Source organism: Lissotriton vulgaris, chromosome 8, assembly GCF_964263255.1.
Source record: "Lissotriton vulgaris chromosome 8, aLisVul1.2, whole genome shotgun sequence".
Lineage (NCBI taxonomy): Eukaryota > Metazoa > Chordata > Amphibia > Caudata > Salamandridae > Lissotriton > Lissotriton vulgaris.
The window spans coordinates 974,724,061-974,742,291 of NC_141696.1; the positions used below are offsets into that span (position 1 = coordinate 974,724,061).

At 43.9% G+C, this 18,231-nt stretch overlaps 1 protein-coding gene across 1 annotated transcript in view; it reads left to right on the plus strand.

Annotated features, from left to right (window-relative positions):
- OBI1 (ORC ubiquitin ligase 1) overlaps positions 1-18,231 on the plus strand; it is a 155,747-nt gene that overhangs the window by 59,506 nt on the left and 78,010 nt on the right. Inside the window, exon 3 of the mRNA XM_086934821.1 lies at positions 1,886-1,977. Within this exon, the coding sequence (XP_086790947.1) occupies positions 1,886-1,977 (92 nt within the window). The remainder of the gene's footprint in view (positions 1-1,885; positions 1,978-18,231) is intronic.

Consider the following 18,231-nt stretch of genomic DNA (forward strand, 5'->3'; position numbering starts at 1 on the left):
AATGAGGTTTATCTTTCCATGCATCTATACTTTCCCAATAGAAAAGATTTGAAGTGTCTGAACCCCATTAATCAATGAGAGCATGTAGTCACCCTATCTCATTTGGGACTCCAAGCTACTTGTAATCAACCTAAATTTAGTTGAATTCAGTTTATATCAGTCTTCTTTCAGTCCACTGGCCTTTTTGTTTAAGCAGATTCATTGGGTACTAGAGGTAGACACTGACTAAGACCTAGATATTGATGCGTCGGCCATCCCCTGATGTTTTATTGGTCCTAGTCTTCTGATGCTGTCTTCCAGCACCTTCAGATGCAGATTAATTAAGTGTTCCTGCGTATGACATTAGAAACTCAAACTTGGGAAATAGCTTCTTTTGTAATTTCACTGACCTTTCATGATGAGGAGATGCATGTTTAATACCTTTCCGCCATTTTCTAGAGAGCCCTCAGACTGCACCAATACATTATAGTTGAATGAGTTTTAAGGTGGCCGGTGCATCCAACATGACTCCGGCCAATAAATTCCCAATTCGCGTCTCTTAGAATTTCATCTGCAGTGCAGACTCCATTGTATGATCCGCCCTAAGAGTGGACTGAGTGACATTGAAGAAAACATCATCTAAATGCCTCCCCCGCTGCAAGACTACCGTTCGCTCCATAATCATTCCAAGAAAAGGAATGTTGAACAATAGCTGGCAGCCATGACCAGATCAATTCCTGCCTTCAAGGAGGAGGGCATTAGGGTCCTTATTAGGTCTGGGTGTCAAATTCCGATCCGCTTGCGGAATTCAGGTAATTTCGCGATCCGTGTGGATGGCGGAATTGCAGCGATCCCCGGCTTCACGGAATTCCTTGCTTCTTCGCGCTTTCAAAGTACGTGTTCGCAAGATATATCTTCCGAGCACGCAAACAGCGTTCACGATCAGGAAAAAAGCATTGCGAACGGGCGGAACAAGAAATTCTGAGTGTTCGCAGGACTTTTGCGTGCTAGCGGAGATTTTTACCGTTTTGGGGAGCTTTGCGTAGCGAGACTATGCAAATTCTGACCACCCCTAATCCTTATTTGTGTCTTTGTGATTAATTCTTCTCAAAAGGACCTGTGAGCAGCTCTCTTTAGAGTATCTGGTACTTCAAACTCAGTGAAGCTTTTCAGAATGTGGAGATTTTTATAATTGTGTTGTATTTGTTTTTGCTTTTATATAGCTCAGATCAGAATCCGTGCAACACTTACCACTTTACAGAGGTGCAAATTCCTTGAGATACAAAAATATACACAGGAACACTGTTAAAATACATATTAAAAAATTAAACAGTAATTTGATACATCTACAATAACCAGACATATATCAAGTGTTTAGTGTAGAGGAGTTAAAAAGAAATAAGCTTACTTACTCTAGAGACTGGTTACAAGTGGCAGGAATGGCTGAATCGCAGACTTTTCATTTCTACTTTGAAGACTTCAAAGTAGGAGTTTGTACTGCTGTCAGTGAAATAGTTTCTTACCTTGTACATACTGTTCTTTTCTGAAGGATGACTTTTAAAGAAGAAGAGTAGCAGAGCTTAGTAGATTGAAGTGTCTTGTGAAGAGTGCAGGCCAACAATGATATTCTCCTTGCCACATTAGTGTCTTGAGACTAGAGTGAAAGTGGCGAGGGGAGTGGCCCTATGGGTGACAATAGACAAACTTGATGTGCTTCGTGGTTCATTTTCTAAATTTTGTTGCTCAGAAAGGTGTTCTACTTACGAACGAAATGGATGTCTCTATGTTACATGAAGTAAGTATGCAACTACTGTGGCCTCTATATCATGCTTGGCATTTTACTAGTCGTCTAAGCGATCCATTTAAAAGGCATTATTTTAATCGATGCAACTGGTTGTTTTTGTAGGTGGTACAGGGGAAAATGAATGCATATTTACCCATACAGTAAGAAAACATCTTCGCAAAACAAGACTTGAACTTCTCCACAAAGAATATGAGGTAACCAACATACACATGATGCTCACCTTTTATGCGCTTTACAGTTATCATCTGCTTTCTTGATATGTCTACACAGTTTGATTGAGAAACTGATCAATCCGAGGAATACATATAGTCACTAATTTTTTTTTCTCCAACTTTTCCATTTGATGTATCCTTGCTTCTATATTTTAATTGTCCTAGGACTAACGTTAACACATGCAACTTGTTCATATTTTGTAGTGCATTTATCAAGGTACATAAACAGCTGGTATTTTGGTGTTGTCATTCAAATTGGGATTAATACACCAGTTGCAATACTCTAGTTGAATCAGCTAGTCATTGCTTAGAATGTAGCAATAGTTATTGCAATTTGACTACATTTTTAGGCTCGATCGTAAGGACATGATGTACACAGTTAGAGAACATGTTTATATGCATGTATTAAGTGAGATGAAGAGTGCATATGCCAGTAGCCAATTGGCAGGCATTTCCATTTGCTGTGTTTTTTTAAAATACATTTTTTATATAACGCTTTAATACAAAGTGGCTCATTAAAAAAGATGAATTGGTTAAACAGATAAATGTAATGTTGCAAATGTTCTGTAAATCTGGAAAGGTAGATACACGGAGAAACAAAAGATTAAAAGAACCTAGCAAAACCAGTTCTAGTAAAGATACTCTTAAAAAATAGAAAATTAGTTGTATTGCTGACCCTAAACATGAGAAGAGTAGAAAGTGATGGGAACTGGAGTAACTTTCAGTACCCTGTCCCGAAAGTACCCCTTCTCAAAGCCCCACCTCAGCTCAAGGGTGTCTGTCAGACAAAATCTCAGTTAAGACATGAGCCACCACCTCCCCCAAAAAGCAGATTTTTTTCACCAAGACTGGTATCAGACCAAAGAAGATTAGAGTATATCACACTCATTCTAATGACCTTAAAATTGCTCCTCATTGAGGCGAGATGCATTCTCAAGCTGGCCAGTATTGTCCACATGGCCCTACATGGTGATTCAGAAAGCTGTCCTCATCTCCAACGGTTCAAGATCATTCCATCTATCAAACCTTCATGAACCCTGAGCCAGTCTTTCTCAAGAAGCGTCCCAAGCTTTTGATACAAATACGAAAAAAAACAGATGATGGACGGAATGCTGAACAAATCAAACATTCACCCCAATTCAAAGATCTGGGTTAAATCCTTTTTTTTGTTGTTTGTTTTGTTTTTGTTTACCATACTACCTCAGTTTGGACCCAGCCAAATGCATATCATTCTTGACCCTGCAACCTATGGGAACAGTGCAGCCTGAACTGCCAAGCCAGGTACTCCTGAACCGGAAACGAGCATACTGGGACCTGTTTCGGGGTATTGCACCTCTCATTAGCCATGCTAGCTTGAATCCAGTGGCACAGTGAGCATGGAACCCACGTCTAGGCATATCTGTCCCAATTAGGGTTACAAATGCAAAAGGAACAGATGATGGATGAAACATTTCCATCACAGTCTCAGAACTGGGTTAAATCCATCGTTTTTGTGATCACTATGACACCCCAGTTTGGACCCAGCAATATGCAAATCAGTCTTGACCCTGCTGCCCATGGGAACAGTCCTGCCCGAACTGCCAAGCCAAATTTCGGGGTATCACCCCTCATCAGCCAGACTGGCTTGACTCCAGTGGCATGGAGCGCACGGGACCCATTTCTGGCCATACCCCAAACAAACAATGAATTTAGGCCCAGAACTCCGTATTGGGGGTGAATGTTTGACCTTGTTCAGCATTCCATCCATCAATTGTTCTTTAAGCTTTTGAAACCGCTTTCCCCTCCCTAAAGAGTTAACCCCTCCTGTGCCGCTCTCAAGAAAGAACTCTAAGAACTGCTCTTCCCAGACACCGTAAGTCTCAAAATTGGAGCCAGCTTAGATGGCACATCACTCATGGACTGTTCTTGCATAACGTCCACTACCATATCTAAAGTTTGGTGGGTACCGAACCTGTACATAACTTTCCACCCTCCGTCCATTTTGCAGAACATTCCTAACTTCACAGTAAAGACTTCCCCTCTCTGCATGCTTCCCCCACCACTAGAAAATTGAACATGCTGTAGTTTTCCCAGATTGTCGCCTCTTTTATTACTATCTAATTCTCTTATAGAAGGGGCTATGCTCTCTGTTGGGTTTGGTTCGAACTATATAAAACAGCAAATAAATTCCAACAGTTTTGGAGAGGTTTAGATAAAACCACAAAGCATTGAGTTTTTAACTCCTGTAAAGGGTGCACATTGTTGCGCCAATGTTTCCAGCGGCCAAAATCAACACAATATGACAAGCCCCAAAGATGCCAGAAATCACGTGGTCCCTTAGATGATCCTGGTTCGAATGCTTCCATAAGCCAGGGAGCACCATGAGACCCCACCATAATCCACCCTCCTGCAGTCATTGTCAGTCAGGCCACAGTTTTTGGAACAAACAAAGTGGTTGAAGCAGCATGTTTACATGCTTTCACACAGTGCAAACATTCGCAATGAGAGCTGTACAGAGTGGGCTTAGCCTGCCTGCATTGCCACACAACATCACTAAAAGAAGCAGGAGACCGCTTCTGCACAGCCACCATGATTGTGCAATTGTTGGCAAAACTTCTACAGTTTTGCCTCCACTACTAAGTCCAACAACTAAGCTGTATTGATAAAGATGGGTACCCAGCAGTAGCAGCTGCACCCTGCAGCCGATTTATAAGCAAATATTGGAAATTAGCCATCCTGTCTTTGTAAACAGCATGATTAACTCAAGAAATGAGTGCCCCTCTCCCCTTGGCAACTACAGCTCTAAATAGATCACTGATCAAGGTGCACTAGTAAACTATATTCGGGAATAAAATGGATCTTCTCTAACTTTCAGAATTAGTAACTTGCAGGCTTTCGGTTCAAAATGAAACCATCTATGTAACTCTGTCCCACCAGATCTCATTCGGGGCAGGTGGACTTGGCCAGATGCACAAAACAGGCTCTCGCAAAAACCTAGTACATAAGGTAAATCATCTACAACCCTCACTCTCAGTTGTATCTCCACATGTGATTAAAACTGGGATAGGGTTGTTGATGCATGATCTACAGTGATTAGCTCCCAGAAATCAAACTGTAAAATAGAACCCGTGAATTAATACTCCTGTTAACTCCTGTTGGAACTAATTGATTTAAATACTCTAACTGCTGCATGGCATTTAGGTAGCTAAAAACATGAACATATTTTGATGCTATGGTGTTTTAAGGGGCCTGCTAATATTGTTAAATGTGATTCTTCCCACCCCTTACTGTCAGCGGGGCTCCACCCCGCCTCGCCCTTTATTTATATGGGGAATGGAGGATAGCTATCAATACTAAGTATGGATATCCGTATACAGGAATGCAGTTTGAGATATGTAGGGCCGCTGTAGCTTTTTAATACTTGGTTGATTACCAAAGTCATGACCTTATTAAGGTGGTCTTGCTGGTCTATCCTAATGATATCCTTGTATACTTTCACAACATGCTTGAACCGGTCTTAAAATGTGCCAACAGAGTTGCACCTTTTATGGCAGCATCCTCTCTACGTGAAGGGATCCAGTCGGCCCGAGTGCGGAGGGGGGAGGAGGGTCCATATGGCACACCACAGCTACTGTGTCTCCGCTATTGGGTTTGAGTTAATTTGCCACTGGTGTTCTGGGACCCATCCTACTATGGCTCTGCGAATTTGGCCAATATCAACCTCTTCCGACCTTGCCTCTCAGGGTAACAAGGGCGAGCAGTCACTGGCTTATCTAGGAGTAATATGGGGTGCTGAAGCTCAGCACTTAAAAATCAACTATCAGACAATAACTCCAATGTCTAGCCCAGTGCTTATCTTTTCAAAGAAAGAAAGTTCTTTTTATCACAGAGTTGTACTAAATACTACACAATGTAGTGTGTATCCACATTAGTTGCAATTCCTCTTTGTGGTGCTATATTTGCATTGCTCACTCTCTCTTAATCCTTTCATGGGTGGCCCCCTATCTGCTGGGTCCCAATTCTCTGGGAAAACATTAAATAGTGTGAATGAAATACAGGTGGAAAATTTCCTTGTTTCCAGTCAAATGTGAATTCCATGTCCATTTTACCTTTTGCAGTATTGGGGTGGTACTTTCAAGTCCTCTATCGTACCTTGCAGGTTCTCTTCCGTGCACCTACTACGGGGACCATGGGGAGCAACACATTCTCTGAGCTGGATGTGGAAGCCGGGTGCAGGGTTAAACTGCATCAACAACAAGATGTAAACCACATGTGCCTTTTCAACGCACGCGTTACCACGCATATATGCGTTTCACACGCATACATGCGTTTCGCACGCATACATGCGTTTCGCACACATATATGCCTTTTGCACGCATATAGGCCTTTTGCACGCATATATGCCTTTTGCACGCATATATGCCTTTTGCATGCATATATGCCTTTTGCACGCATGCATGGCTTTTGCACGCATATATGGCTTTTGCACGCATATATGGCTTTTGCACGCATATATGGCTTTTGCACGCATATATGGCTTTTGCATGCATATATGGCTTTCGCATGCATATATGGCTTTCGCATGCATATATGGCTTTCGCACGCATATATGGCTTTTGCACGCATATATGCCTTTCGCACGCATATATGCCTTTCGCACGCATATATGCCTTTCGCACGCATATATGCCTTTCGCACGCATATATGCCTTTCTCACGCATATATGCCTTTCGCACGCATATATGCCTTTCGCACGCATATATGCCTTTCGCACGCATATATGCCTTTACTACGCATATGTTTTTACCACGCATATTCTTTTACAACTATTTCCGTTTTAAAGGCATATGCGTGGTTAAAGGCAGCCATCGGTCTAGCCTGGGGTTTTAGGGCTCAGGGCAGGGTGCTCGGATATTTTTCAGGGCAGGGAGCTGGGTTTTAGGGCTCAGGGCGGGTGATCGAGATCGTTTTTAGAGCTGTTATTGGCTCGTTTTTAGGGCTGGCGGACGATTTTTAGAGCTCAGGATGGGAGGGCGAGGGTAGTTTTTAGGGTTAGGGGTTGGTTTTAGGGATTAGGCCGGATGCAAGGGTGTTTTTACAGCTGTGGTTGGGGTAGCTTTAAGGGCAGGTTTTTAGGCCTCAGGGTGGGGGGCTCGAATATAAACTTGACCACTCATTTACCTTTACTAATCATTCCTCTACAGCGAAATTTGTTATAAAGGCATGTGTGGAAAAGACTCGGTTGTGGTTATGACCATGTTAAGGCATTCAAAGTAATTGCATTTGTTGTTCTGTCATACAACTGGGTGCAGGGCATATCTCTACGCGCCTGCCCAACCTTAGTGAGCTGAGTCCGCTGTACCGAGATATAATGCAGATCTAGCCGCAACAGTCTCATTGATGTGCACTACCTGGGCTTCGGACGGTCTCAGCTGAGATTGAACCACTGGTGGTCAAGGTAGTTGTTATGCAGACTGTGCCAGAGGTAGATGAGGCCACCACTAGGCAAATGAGGGTCATACAGTTGCCCTCCAACTGAGCCTATGATGATCAGGCAGTTGCAGCCACGTTTAAGCTTATGACTGTCTCCCAGTTGAGGCTCCTTCTGGGCTTATGATGATCACAACAGTTGGGTCCCCCCTGAGAATCTTGGATGAGAGACCATTGGGCCAACTTGACGCTGGTCCGATCTATCACACTCTGGCGCAGTCAGCACCCTCTCTGAATGTCCCACTGCCACTGGCGAATCACTGGGCTCTCTTCTCCTTGACAGTCTCTCTTCCTGCAGGGCTAGGCTGACACATTCTTTTTCAAAAGGTAGATGGTCTTCTAGGTTCTTCAGGCAGATCCACATTTCTTCCAACAAAGTGCAGGCTTCAGGTAAATATTACCTCGTCTCTGAGAGCCTGGATGTCGGGCGGACACCAGCCTTGGTTGCTCAGAAGTCTTTACATGCTCTGTGGTGCACTCTCTTCCCTAGTCATAAAGGGTTTGGGACAAAGTAGGTTGGCTTTTGGCTCTTTTCTTATACACAACCTAAAGACCGGGATGTGGATCCTCTGTCTCGGCCTGTTGAACTGGTTTTAGGGTGGTTCTTCTTTTATGTGTGTCTCCTCCTAAGGCAATTCCACACACTCCGCAGCCTTTGCACCTTTGCATGGAGTGATGCTTCTCACAGCAAGGAGCACTGGAGCTTTCCCCACCCTGGAGAACCATAAAAGAAGCACAAAGCGGTGTGAGATTTCTGTACTTGGCTGTCATCAGCCCAACAGAAGGAGGAATCGAGGAAAGACAAAAAGGCAGGTCTCGTCTAGTTACTTTTCACCTGTCACAGCAGTTCCACCCCTTATCCTTGCCAACTACCAGATGACAAAGCTCAGGAAGACTATCCGTTCCTTGCAAAAAAAGGTTTCATGGAATTTCTAAAAGTACCCTTGTCTCTATCCTCCTCTCTCCAGTGTCTAGATATCCTTGCCTCCAGCCACAGGAATGCATGCAATACACTTCCACTGTCTTGGAGCGAAGTCTTCAACCTCCGTCTTGTGCTTTGATATGTCTGGGACATCCAAATGGATCCCTCTGGCCTTCATTACTCCGGCTCATGCAAGCACATAGTTTATTACCTCACTTTTGTTTTAGGCTCTACACATGCACACACCCTTGGCATACACACAGGATGCCAGCGCAAGAGTCTGGGCATAAACATAGTAGAAGAATTTTACATCACTCCAGTGATGCGAAACAAAGTTCTGATCACGGTGCCGATCTATTCTTCTTAATTTTTTTTTTTTTTAATGATCTGCTGCCAATAGAGCGTTATGCACTGTACACAGGACCGGGATAGTAGTCCACAGCCTGCAATGAAGGTACACTTGGTGTACCCACCAGGTCATAGAAACGGTCCAGAACTTCACATTGTCCGGTACAGGCATAGGCTTGTGTGCCAGCACTAGATTAGGTGACACCTGGAATACAAGCCCATATACCATGAACGGACATTCCCGTGTGTAATTCCTTCAATATGTGAAATCACCTAAGAGACCATAAATACCGAAATTGTATAAGCCATGCTAAAATGGTTCCCACAAGGGATTGTTAAAGTTGTCCAAAAGTTTATAGGTCTTACTAAAATTTATCAGCGTTTAATGCTTCATTAGTCTGATATTGCCCCCTGCTTTGACTCATTTCACTCGCAATTTAACTGCTAAAGATGTGCTTCTTTCCTTGTACAGATCAGTCCTGAAAATGCAAATATTCTTGAACCTAATATTTTTAATACTGTTTTGGATTGAATACATTCTGTGACCTCTCACTTTTGTAAGCTTATCCCTGAGAACAGCACTACACCTTTTAGGACAAAGAGCTGCAGCAATCCAGGAAATATTTGCTCACAGTATGCCCTACCTCAAGTTTTCAGTGCACATACTGAAGTCATCTCAGCCTTAGGAATCTGCTGTCTTTATAGTCTGCAAGTTGTCTGTCGGAGATGCACATGTTGGGTTTTTATTCTGGCTGTTTTTAGTTTATCACTTGCAGATCGTTTTCAAGGACTTTCACATCTCCAATCTACAGCTTAAACCCTTGCCTTTTCTGTCCACATAGTAATGGCATTCCATTTCTCATTTTGGGAGAATTGGATGCCTTTACTTGACCACTTGTCTTCTAGCAGACATACCCAATAAGAGGATTAGCTCTAATGGATACTCGTATCTACTTGCAGATTCCTCCCCTGCAAAACAACCCTAGGCTTCAGATTGGATGTGGAAACTTCAAAGCAACGAAGTCACTGGTGTGGGACGCTGGAAGTGACGTTGGGCGGTACCTTTGAGGCCATAATGTTCCTGCCCAACGTCGGTTCTCTTTTTTGTGTGTCTTCAACGCAGATCAGGAGCTTTGATTCTCGTAGGGTATTTTTTCCTTACACTGAAAGTGTTTATCAGAAAGCAGTACCATGTCTCGTCCTAAAAAAAATGTTATAAATATACCATGTAGGGAGTTGAAGTACAGATGTGTCTAGGGTATCTTCTGGTGTCTAGAGTTCGACCATGACTCCAGGTCCTGCTCCTCATGGTTTTCCATGCATCCAAAGGCCATCAAGCAACAAAAGGCCAAGCTCTTTTTGACCAGGACGAAGGATGAACGTCACTGTTGAAAATGTTCTTAACATCTTTCCCATTCTCCATCTTCTTCATCGGGTTAAAAGAAGAGGAACCTCTTCGGAACTGGAACTTGTAGACCTGATGCTCCGCCCCGCTCCTTCCATCGACCTGGCTCCCGACAGGCTTTTATTCCAGGAAACATAAGTGCCTCTGCCTCGACCTCACAAGCCTTTGGCGCCGTCTTTCCAGGAGTTCCTGACTCTGGATCTGATCCAGCTGTTTTTTTATCTCCATGGTTTCCCATGCTGTCCGCAAAAGCAGCGATGCTTTCCGGTGCATCTTCAGGCCCAGCAATCTCAACATACACGCTGCTGTTTCTGCCTTTTTGACAAACACCGTATGGCACCACACCTTTGGATTCTTCCCACCATTTTGACTGAGCAATCTGCTTCTCAGTACCACAACCAATGCCATAGACTGCTCTGCCTCCACCTCCTCTGCTGCGGCCATCACCTCCTTTGGCACCAGATGCGAATCTGCAAGCGCCACAGCTCAAGATTGAACCCCAGGCCCACTGTCACAGAGAGGCTTCGCGATTGTTGAAGAGTAGGCCTACAGATCACGCCTCCTCGATTTTTTTGGGGATGGATTTAGATCCTATACATTATGAATTATGATACTTGTGCTGGTCAGGACCAGGAACCTCTTGATTTTCAAGGCCTCAACAGCCAGTGGCTTGGATACCTCCTCTAAGCTGGCCATGAAATTTACTACAGGTCCACTAACAGAAGTTTTGTTACTGAACAAATTAATGCTGAACGTGGTAGAGGTTTTGGACTTATAGCTACCTACCACTCAAGCAAAGGCGGATGTTCTCACTTCAGGGAGGCATTGCTTACGCCCATCATAGCTTCTCTTCTACGCCGGCGGTCAACTCGCTCATGGTCCACTGTGAATGCCCTGCTCCTGATGATCAGCTTTATTCTCAATGCACCCGTCATCTGAGAGCTTAGTCATCCAAGCTTCTTGTTCAAGAGCCCTGTCTGGTAGAACCCTTTCTGACCGTGAGGCAAGAAGGGTTTTTCTGCAGTACGGCCGTCAATCCTCTTAATGCCAACTGTCTCCTTGCATGTTACAACCATCACATGGCCCATGTGATTCTACCACATATCACCAGCCAACATGAAGGATAACTTTCAGGAGCTGGTAGCCTAGACCCAGAATGTCTAGGATGCATCAGCCTTTGGTACCTAAGTCACAGTGCAACTTCAGGCTTGGCTCAAGACATTCAACTTTTCCTCTGACAAATCCAATGGACCTTCTCTTTGATGGAGCCTGCCTGTTTTATGACCAGGCGAATCAGCGCTGGAGCACTTCAAGACTTGCAAGACCACATCCCGATCCTTACGCCTTCAGATTTCACCTCGGAACAAGGACTGTCGACTATTATGTGTTCCTTTCGTGGCTTTTGGAGAGGATCTGCCTTTTCTTTCTAGACAGTACCGACCAGCACTGGAGCCGCAGGTAGAGGATGAACGTGAGGAAAGGGGTATCGATCCACCTTTCAACCCTCCTCCACTTCCTCCTTCCTTGCACCTCCAGGGAAGCAGGCCTAGTTTTCTTTCCCCAAAGCCATGCAGTGCGTGTGGTAGTGGTGGTGGTGGGGGGGGGGAACGTATGCTTGTCTCCTCCTTTCTCCTGACTAGCAGGCCATTACTTTGGACAAGTGGGTCCTTCAAATTGTAGCTAAGGTTTACACCCTTCCATATTCCTGCCACCATCTTGCCTGCCTTCCAAACATTTGACCACTTTTCAGCAGGAGGTGGTAGCTCTCCTCAAAGTAGCGGTGAAGTATGTGCCAAAGAAGGAAAGTGCCAGGGTTGTTTTTACGTGTGTTACTTCTGCTGTCCAAGAAGGATGGCGGTCTGAGTCCGATTTTGGATCTCAGGAGCCTGAACTTCCGCAAGTTCTCCAGGTGGTGGAGCTTGGAAATTGAATGTGATCACTTGACCTACTGAATGCATACTTCTGAATGCCTGAGCTGATACCGGAGTTAGACCAAGACATCTTCTCACAATGGGGCAGTCCTCAGGTGGACTTATTCACCTCCTTGGAACAAGCTCCATGCCAGCAGTTCTGCACCCTCCGTGATCCGTTGAGGGGAGCATTGAGGGACATGTTTCAGTTGAGGTGCAACTTTCATCTGCACTACGCCCTCCCCATACCCTTGATTCCTCGAGTTTTGAGGAAGATTTACCAAGACCGAGCCCAAGTCATTATTACTGCCCCGGTATGGCCGAGGAGGGTGTGGTAGGCTGACCTTCTGCGCTTCTCTATTTGTCCCCCACACCACCTTCCATTCAGGCAGGACCTTCTTTTGTAGTTTTGAGGGGGCGGGACGGCTGGTTCTGCACCCCAATCTCAAAGACCTCCATCTTCATGCTTAGAATTTGAGCTGGGTCAACTGAGCTCTTTTCAGCTGCTGCCAGAGGTGGTAGACGTCATCTTGTATGCTCATCACCCCTCCACTGAATCTGGTCATTCTGGAAGATGGGGCAAATATTGCATGGTGTGAAAATTAATATGATCCCATTGTACAGTGCAGTGTGTTGCAGTGTTCTGTTACTGCAATCCATCATCGATGTGAATCTTCCCTCTAGACTTGAAGGCTTGGAAAAAAAGGACACTGAAGTAGACACACCGGAGAAGGCACTTTGTGGGCTTTATGGCGTTGCCTAACGCCTTTTTTGGTGCTGACTAAGTCCAGCCTACCCTACCGGCAGCTTTGTGCTTTGAAGAGTCTGGATGCTGGGGGGTGTTGTACAGGTGAGAAATCTGCTGGTAGATAGTGTTCACCAGAAAGATCTTTACTGCAGGTAAGTAACTTTTTCTTCTTTACTATAGCAAACCGCTGTATTTGTTATCCATACCTCTTCTTCAATAAATACTGGCCCTTTCGTGCTATGGCTGTCAATAATCTGGCCCCCTGGAATACATAAACCCTTGATCTGTTTCAACAGTGGGCTTCTTTGGCTTTCTATAAAGAAAGATGTACAAGCACTCCTAAACAAGTGCACAGTTAGTGCGCAACTAATGAACCAACAGATTAGACTTGATGCTTGCTTCAACTCTTCAAAACTCTGGAAAGAACACTGTAATATGCATCGTACTTGATGAATTAAACAGAATGACTACATTTGTGCCTCCTTCTAAGTTTCCTACAGGTGGCATTGGCTGCATTGCACATCATTTGCATTTATAGTCTATATTGGGTATGTGATGCTGTCATCACAGACCAAGAGCATTTTTCTATGTCCATTCATCCACAAATGATTACTCTAATAGTAGCATTCGGCCTCTGTAACAAATAGCCTCAGGAATATATAATAAACCCCTCCTTGTTAACTCCATTTCTCCTGAGCCATCTTTGTTCAATAATTCTGTAATTCCAGTTTCCACCCATGATTGTATCCATTGTTGGATAGCCTTCTGTAAATATGGATAATACTTATTAGGCATATAGATCATTGTCCTTATAGTTATTTTATTCTGACGGGAGATGTATAGATAGATCTATAATCTTAAGAGGACCTGGGACAAATTTAACGAAAAATTCAAAGCTATTTTTACTTTTCATAGGAATAACAATAACATAAACATAAATTTTAAGCGTTGCTTTTATAAACATAACCATTCCTACAGACTGGCAAACTTGATACACTCTAGTGACAAAAATAGAAAATGTCAGAAAACCATTATGGATGGTGAATCGGTGAGTCCGGTCTCCTGCAACATTATCCCTGTACATCCCTCACTAACAAAAATATTTGAGAGGCTTTACACCATTGGTTAGAGCCACAAACCCTCAAGGAGACAATCACTTGGGAACCCTTCCTTGTTTTAGGCAAAATCAGAAAATCATAGTAACAACAAGAGAGCGAGGAATAGACCATAGTACTTGTCCTTTTCCCCTGGCATATATAATAGAACAACAAAGACAAGACCTTCAGCAGGTACAGGTCAGGGATGGTCCCCTATTACCTGGTCGTTGAATGCTAACCACAGGATGCTGTTGTTAGGAAACCCCTCACCCACCTACCTGGTAGATGGCATGCTTCATCATCGGGGCCCAGCTGGATCACCGAGTGCGATCCAGCTGTGCTGCAACGCCTGTCTACAGCGGAGCGGGATTTTTTTTTGTGAAGAGTGAAAGTGCTATGTGTAGTGAAATATATGTTAAAAGTACTTATAGGAAATACCCTTTTGAAAAAATGTTAATAGAAGGGTCCTATGGCACAAGTAAAAACATCAATAGGATATAATTTAGGCGAAAATGTACCTCTATATTCCTCTCAATAAGTGTAGGTCTACTAGTTTCAGCCTTCTACGATGCTCGTGAGGCTTTCTTCAGGACCAAAGGTGCACGTGGCCAAATCAGAAAATCCTCATCTGCCTTATTGAGATGACAGTTAACTGATTTGAGAGTTCCAGTACTATTTCTCTATCTGGACCCAAAACATTGCCCGTTAGAATTGTACCTACACCTTGGTATGCTAAACTTCCGACTCTGGTCTCGCTCATGGTGCCAATTCAAACGTACTACATAGCCTCCTATGCTTGATAATAAATCAAAGGTAGGCTTGAATATTCATGAACTCTTTTTTTGTAACCAGCGCCATTCATTGCCATTTTTGTGTAATCCAATTTTCATGTATTGTAAAGGATATTCCTGCTGTCAAAGAGAACAACAAATATGTTTTGGTCTCATTTAACAAAATATTGGTTTAGTAGCCTGACCAGTCTTGCACCGAAGCATATTGACAATGCATATATTATAACCACTGTATGCATATTTCGGCCTATTGCCAATTACCAAAGTTTCACCTAAATAAGCAAATCATTTGCTGTCCTCCTCACCAAATGAAACACAAGGTCCAATTGTTTAGAATGAATAAGTTGGGGAAGGGGAGTGTCATTCCAGTCTTGCATATAGATTCATCCTGAACATAAATATGACATATTCAAATACTAATTCTTCCCCAGTAACAATTGTGTTATGTCTTCTCTTACGGATTGTGCCTGATATAACATAAACCTAGCAAGGAAGGGATATAATGTAAGAAGGGAAACTGGAATCACGTACTACTCATTTACTACGGCGTTTTAGGGGTAATAACGCCACCTGCGGTGAACCCACAAAATAAATAAACAAACAACGAACAAACACATCAGCTGTGCATCCATCCCAATAACCTATTGCAAACCTATCGACTCAAACTATGCCAGCACCTCCCTTGTCAATCAGCTAGAGCCACTCAGTCATCCTCCCCCTCATCGCCTGAGCTTTCAATATAATCTTCCAGTAATGGTTCACATAAATCTCCTCGGCAACTATTCCAAGGCTGCCATATTTTATTCCACTTTCTCGGGTTAGCCCTCATCTTGTACATCGCTCTTTCCGTCACCATTAGTGCATCCATGTTCCTACACCATTGCGGTAGATTAGGCGAGTCCGCCGCCCCCCACTTCTGTGCTATATCCCTTTTTGCAACCATAATGCCCACAATGGCCCACAACTGACCCTGGCGTGTTAGATCGTTGGGGTCCCACACATTTAACAAGCATTTACGTGGGTTTGGTGTGAGTGATACCTCCAAAGCCTGGGAAATGGTGCGCATCACCTGTCTCCAGTAGTCCACGATAATCGGGCATTCCCACATAGTGTGGATGAAAGTGCCTTCCTCCCCACACCCTCGGAAGACAGTAGGGTTGTGCGGCCCTGTGGAGCTTGTGGAGTGTAGTCCTCGTATAATACATCCGGTGTAGTATCTTAAGCTGTGTAGTATCTTAAGCTGCACAAGTCTGAACCTCGCTGAAATGCCCGCCTCTTTCGGGGACGCCAGCGCTGCATTCCAGTCCGTCTCGCCCATGTCTCCCAATTCGCCCACCCATTTCTCTCGCAGCTTGCCCAAGGGGTCAGGAAGGTTATTCAATAATTTATGATACGTGAGGGAAGTGGCACTGGCTTGGATGAAGTCGGTGAGTAAGCGATCTTCCAGTGGGGAGGCTTCAGGGACCTCCGTGCCTTCAGGGATCGCTGTCATCAGCGCATTTCTAATTTGGACATATCGATATGTTACATTGGGACCCAAGTCATATTGCTGCTGAAGGAGTGAGAAAGGGACCAAACACCCCCCCCCCCCTCCGTCCACATGTCTCCCACCGTGGAAATGCCAATATTGTCCCACTGCGAGAACCCTTTGCTGTGTCGCAGATGACCTAGCGCCTTAGTTTCCCACAGATGGGTCAGTTTCGTGATGACACCTTCCCATTTAAGTTTCGTTTGTGCTCTATACCACAGTGCCACCGTATGTTTTGTCGTTCCTATCAGTTTCGCTGCCAGTCCCTTGTGATAGAGTGTCGCTAGTAAGCTATGTGTGCCCAGTTGTATTCTGTCTGCTTGATAGGCCGGGTCGTCCTGTGGGACGTGCAACCAGTGGTTAATGACTTTAAGTTGTGCTGCCCAGTAATGTGTGGTAGGGCTATTCCCCCCTCGTACCAACTCCTGTTTAGCTTCACATGCGCTATGCGTGCTGGGGGGTCTCCCCATAAAAGACCGGATACCATAGGCGTCACTTGTTGGAAATAGCGCGGTTGCACCAAGTAAGGGGTATTTTCAAGCGCATACAGGAATCGTGGCAACACCATCATTTTGAACAGCGCTGCCCTTCCTAGCTGCGTCAGTGGTAGGGCCTTCCAGTGCCGCACGTCGCGTCGTAGGCGAGCTAGCGGCGGTTTTAAATTTTGTTCATAAAAGTCAGTTTCATCTCGTGCGACATGGATTCCTAAATATTTGAAGGAGGTGTCCGCTATCTTCAGTGGACAGTCACGGGGAAGCGTCGGAGCCGGGCCATGCAATACATAAATCACTGATTTCGTCCAGTTAATCGTGTAGCCGGACGCCTTCCCATGGTCGTCACACAACGCCAGGTTAATTGTTATATTTGAACATTTTTATGGGATGTTTGTTTGATTATTTTGGTGTTTAATTCTTCCACATGCAGAGTATCATTTGGTTATTTGGATCAAACAATTCATTTTCAAGCATTTTGATTGATCCTATATTTTCAACCAGGGAAGACCTGTACAGATGCTGCAAAAATGTAACTAGTGGTTCAAAGATAAATTGAACGTTAAAGAATATTGAACACTGGTGAATTAAGTTATCCTTATTGGGCTGACTGCCTTTTTCATTAACAGCTCATTAATAGAATTCGTTGTGTACCATTGTATGAGGAACAAAAACATCTGAAATTCAGATAGCTCAGCAGTGCTAATTTGCTCTTACATGGTTTTTGCTCTTACATGGTTTACTACTTTTGCTCCAAAAAATTTTCAGATGTAAAATGTGCTTTCAGAAGTATTGCTGTCCAATTTGAGTGGCTGCTCTGGGTTTTATGTATAATGATTCCCCTTGGGCACGAGAGAGTGATAATAGAACTCCTGTGTTGTAGTTGTGTGATTGGCAGTGCTAGATTCTTTGTCCATCTAATCTTGAATTAATATCTGGTTCGGATCTGCACCACTAGTGATTTGTAATCATTCTGAAGAGTTGAAATCCACTCAAAAATAGTCTTGAGTTCTCAACACTTCTCACTGCCATAAAACAATTCTGAAAGTATGGAAAGCCAATAAAAGATTAAAGGTTCTAAGAGTGCCTCTGTTTATACCTTGATACTTTTTGAATGTAGTAAATTCAGAGGCCGCATTTGATACCTTCACCTCTAGGTACCCAATGTAAAGCTGCTTGCCTTTTGCCAACCCAAATGCCGAAACATGGCAGCTAGAAAGGAATGACGTTTGCTTCTAGTGTATTATAATAGCAGTGCACTGCTCTACAGAAGCAGTTCTCCTTTACTAGACATGTTACATGCACTTTATGCTACAAAATCCCTTGTGTACACAGCATTGAGTCTGAAGAGAGATAGTCCTTTTGCTATTACTAGTGCGTTATGCTAGTGAGGACTTGGCCTGAGCATAGTAAGTACTCTATCCATAGTGCAACAACAAAACAGGACAGAAAAGGCAAATGGAAATTGAAGTGCTTACAATAAGTTTCCCCATCACATAAGAAGCTTCTTTTTACGAGCAGTCTCCC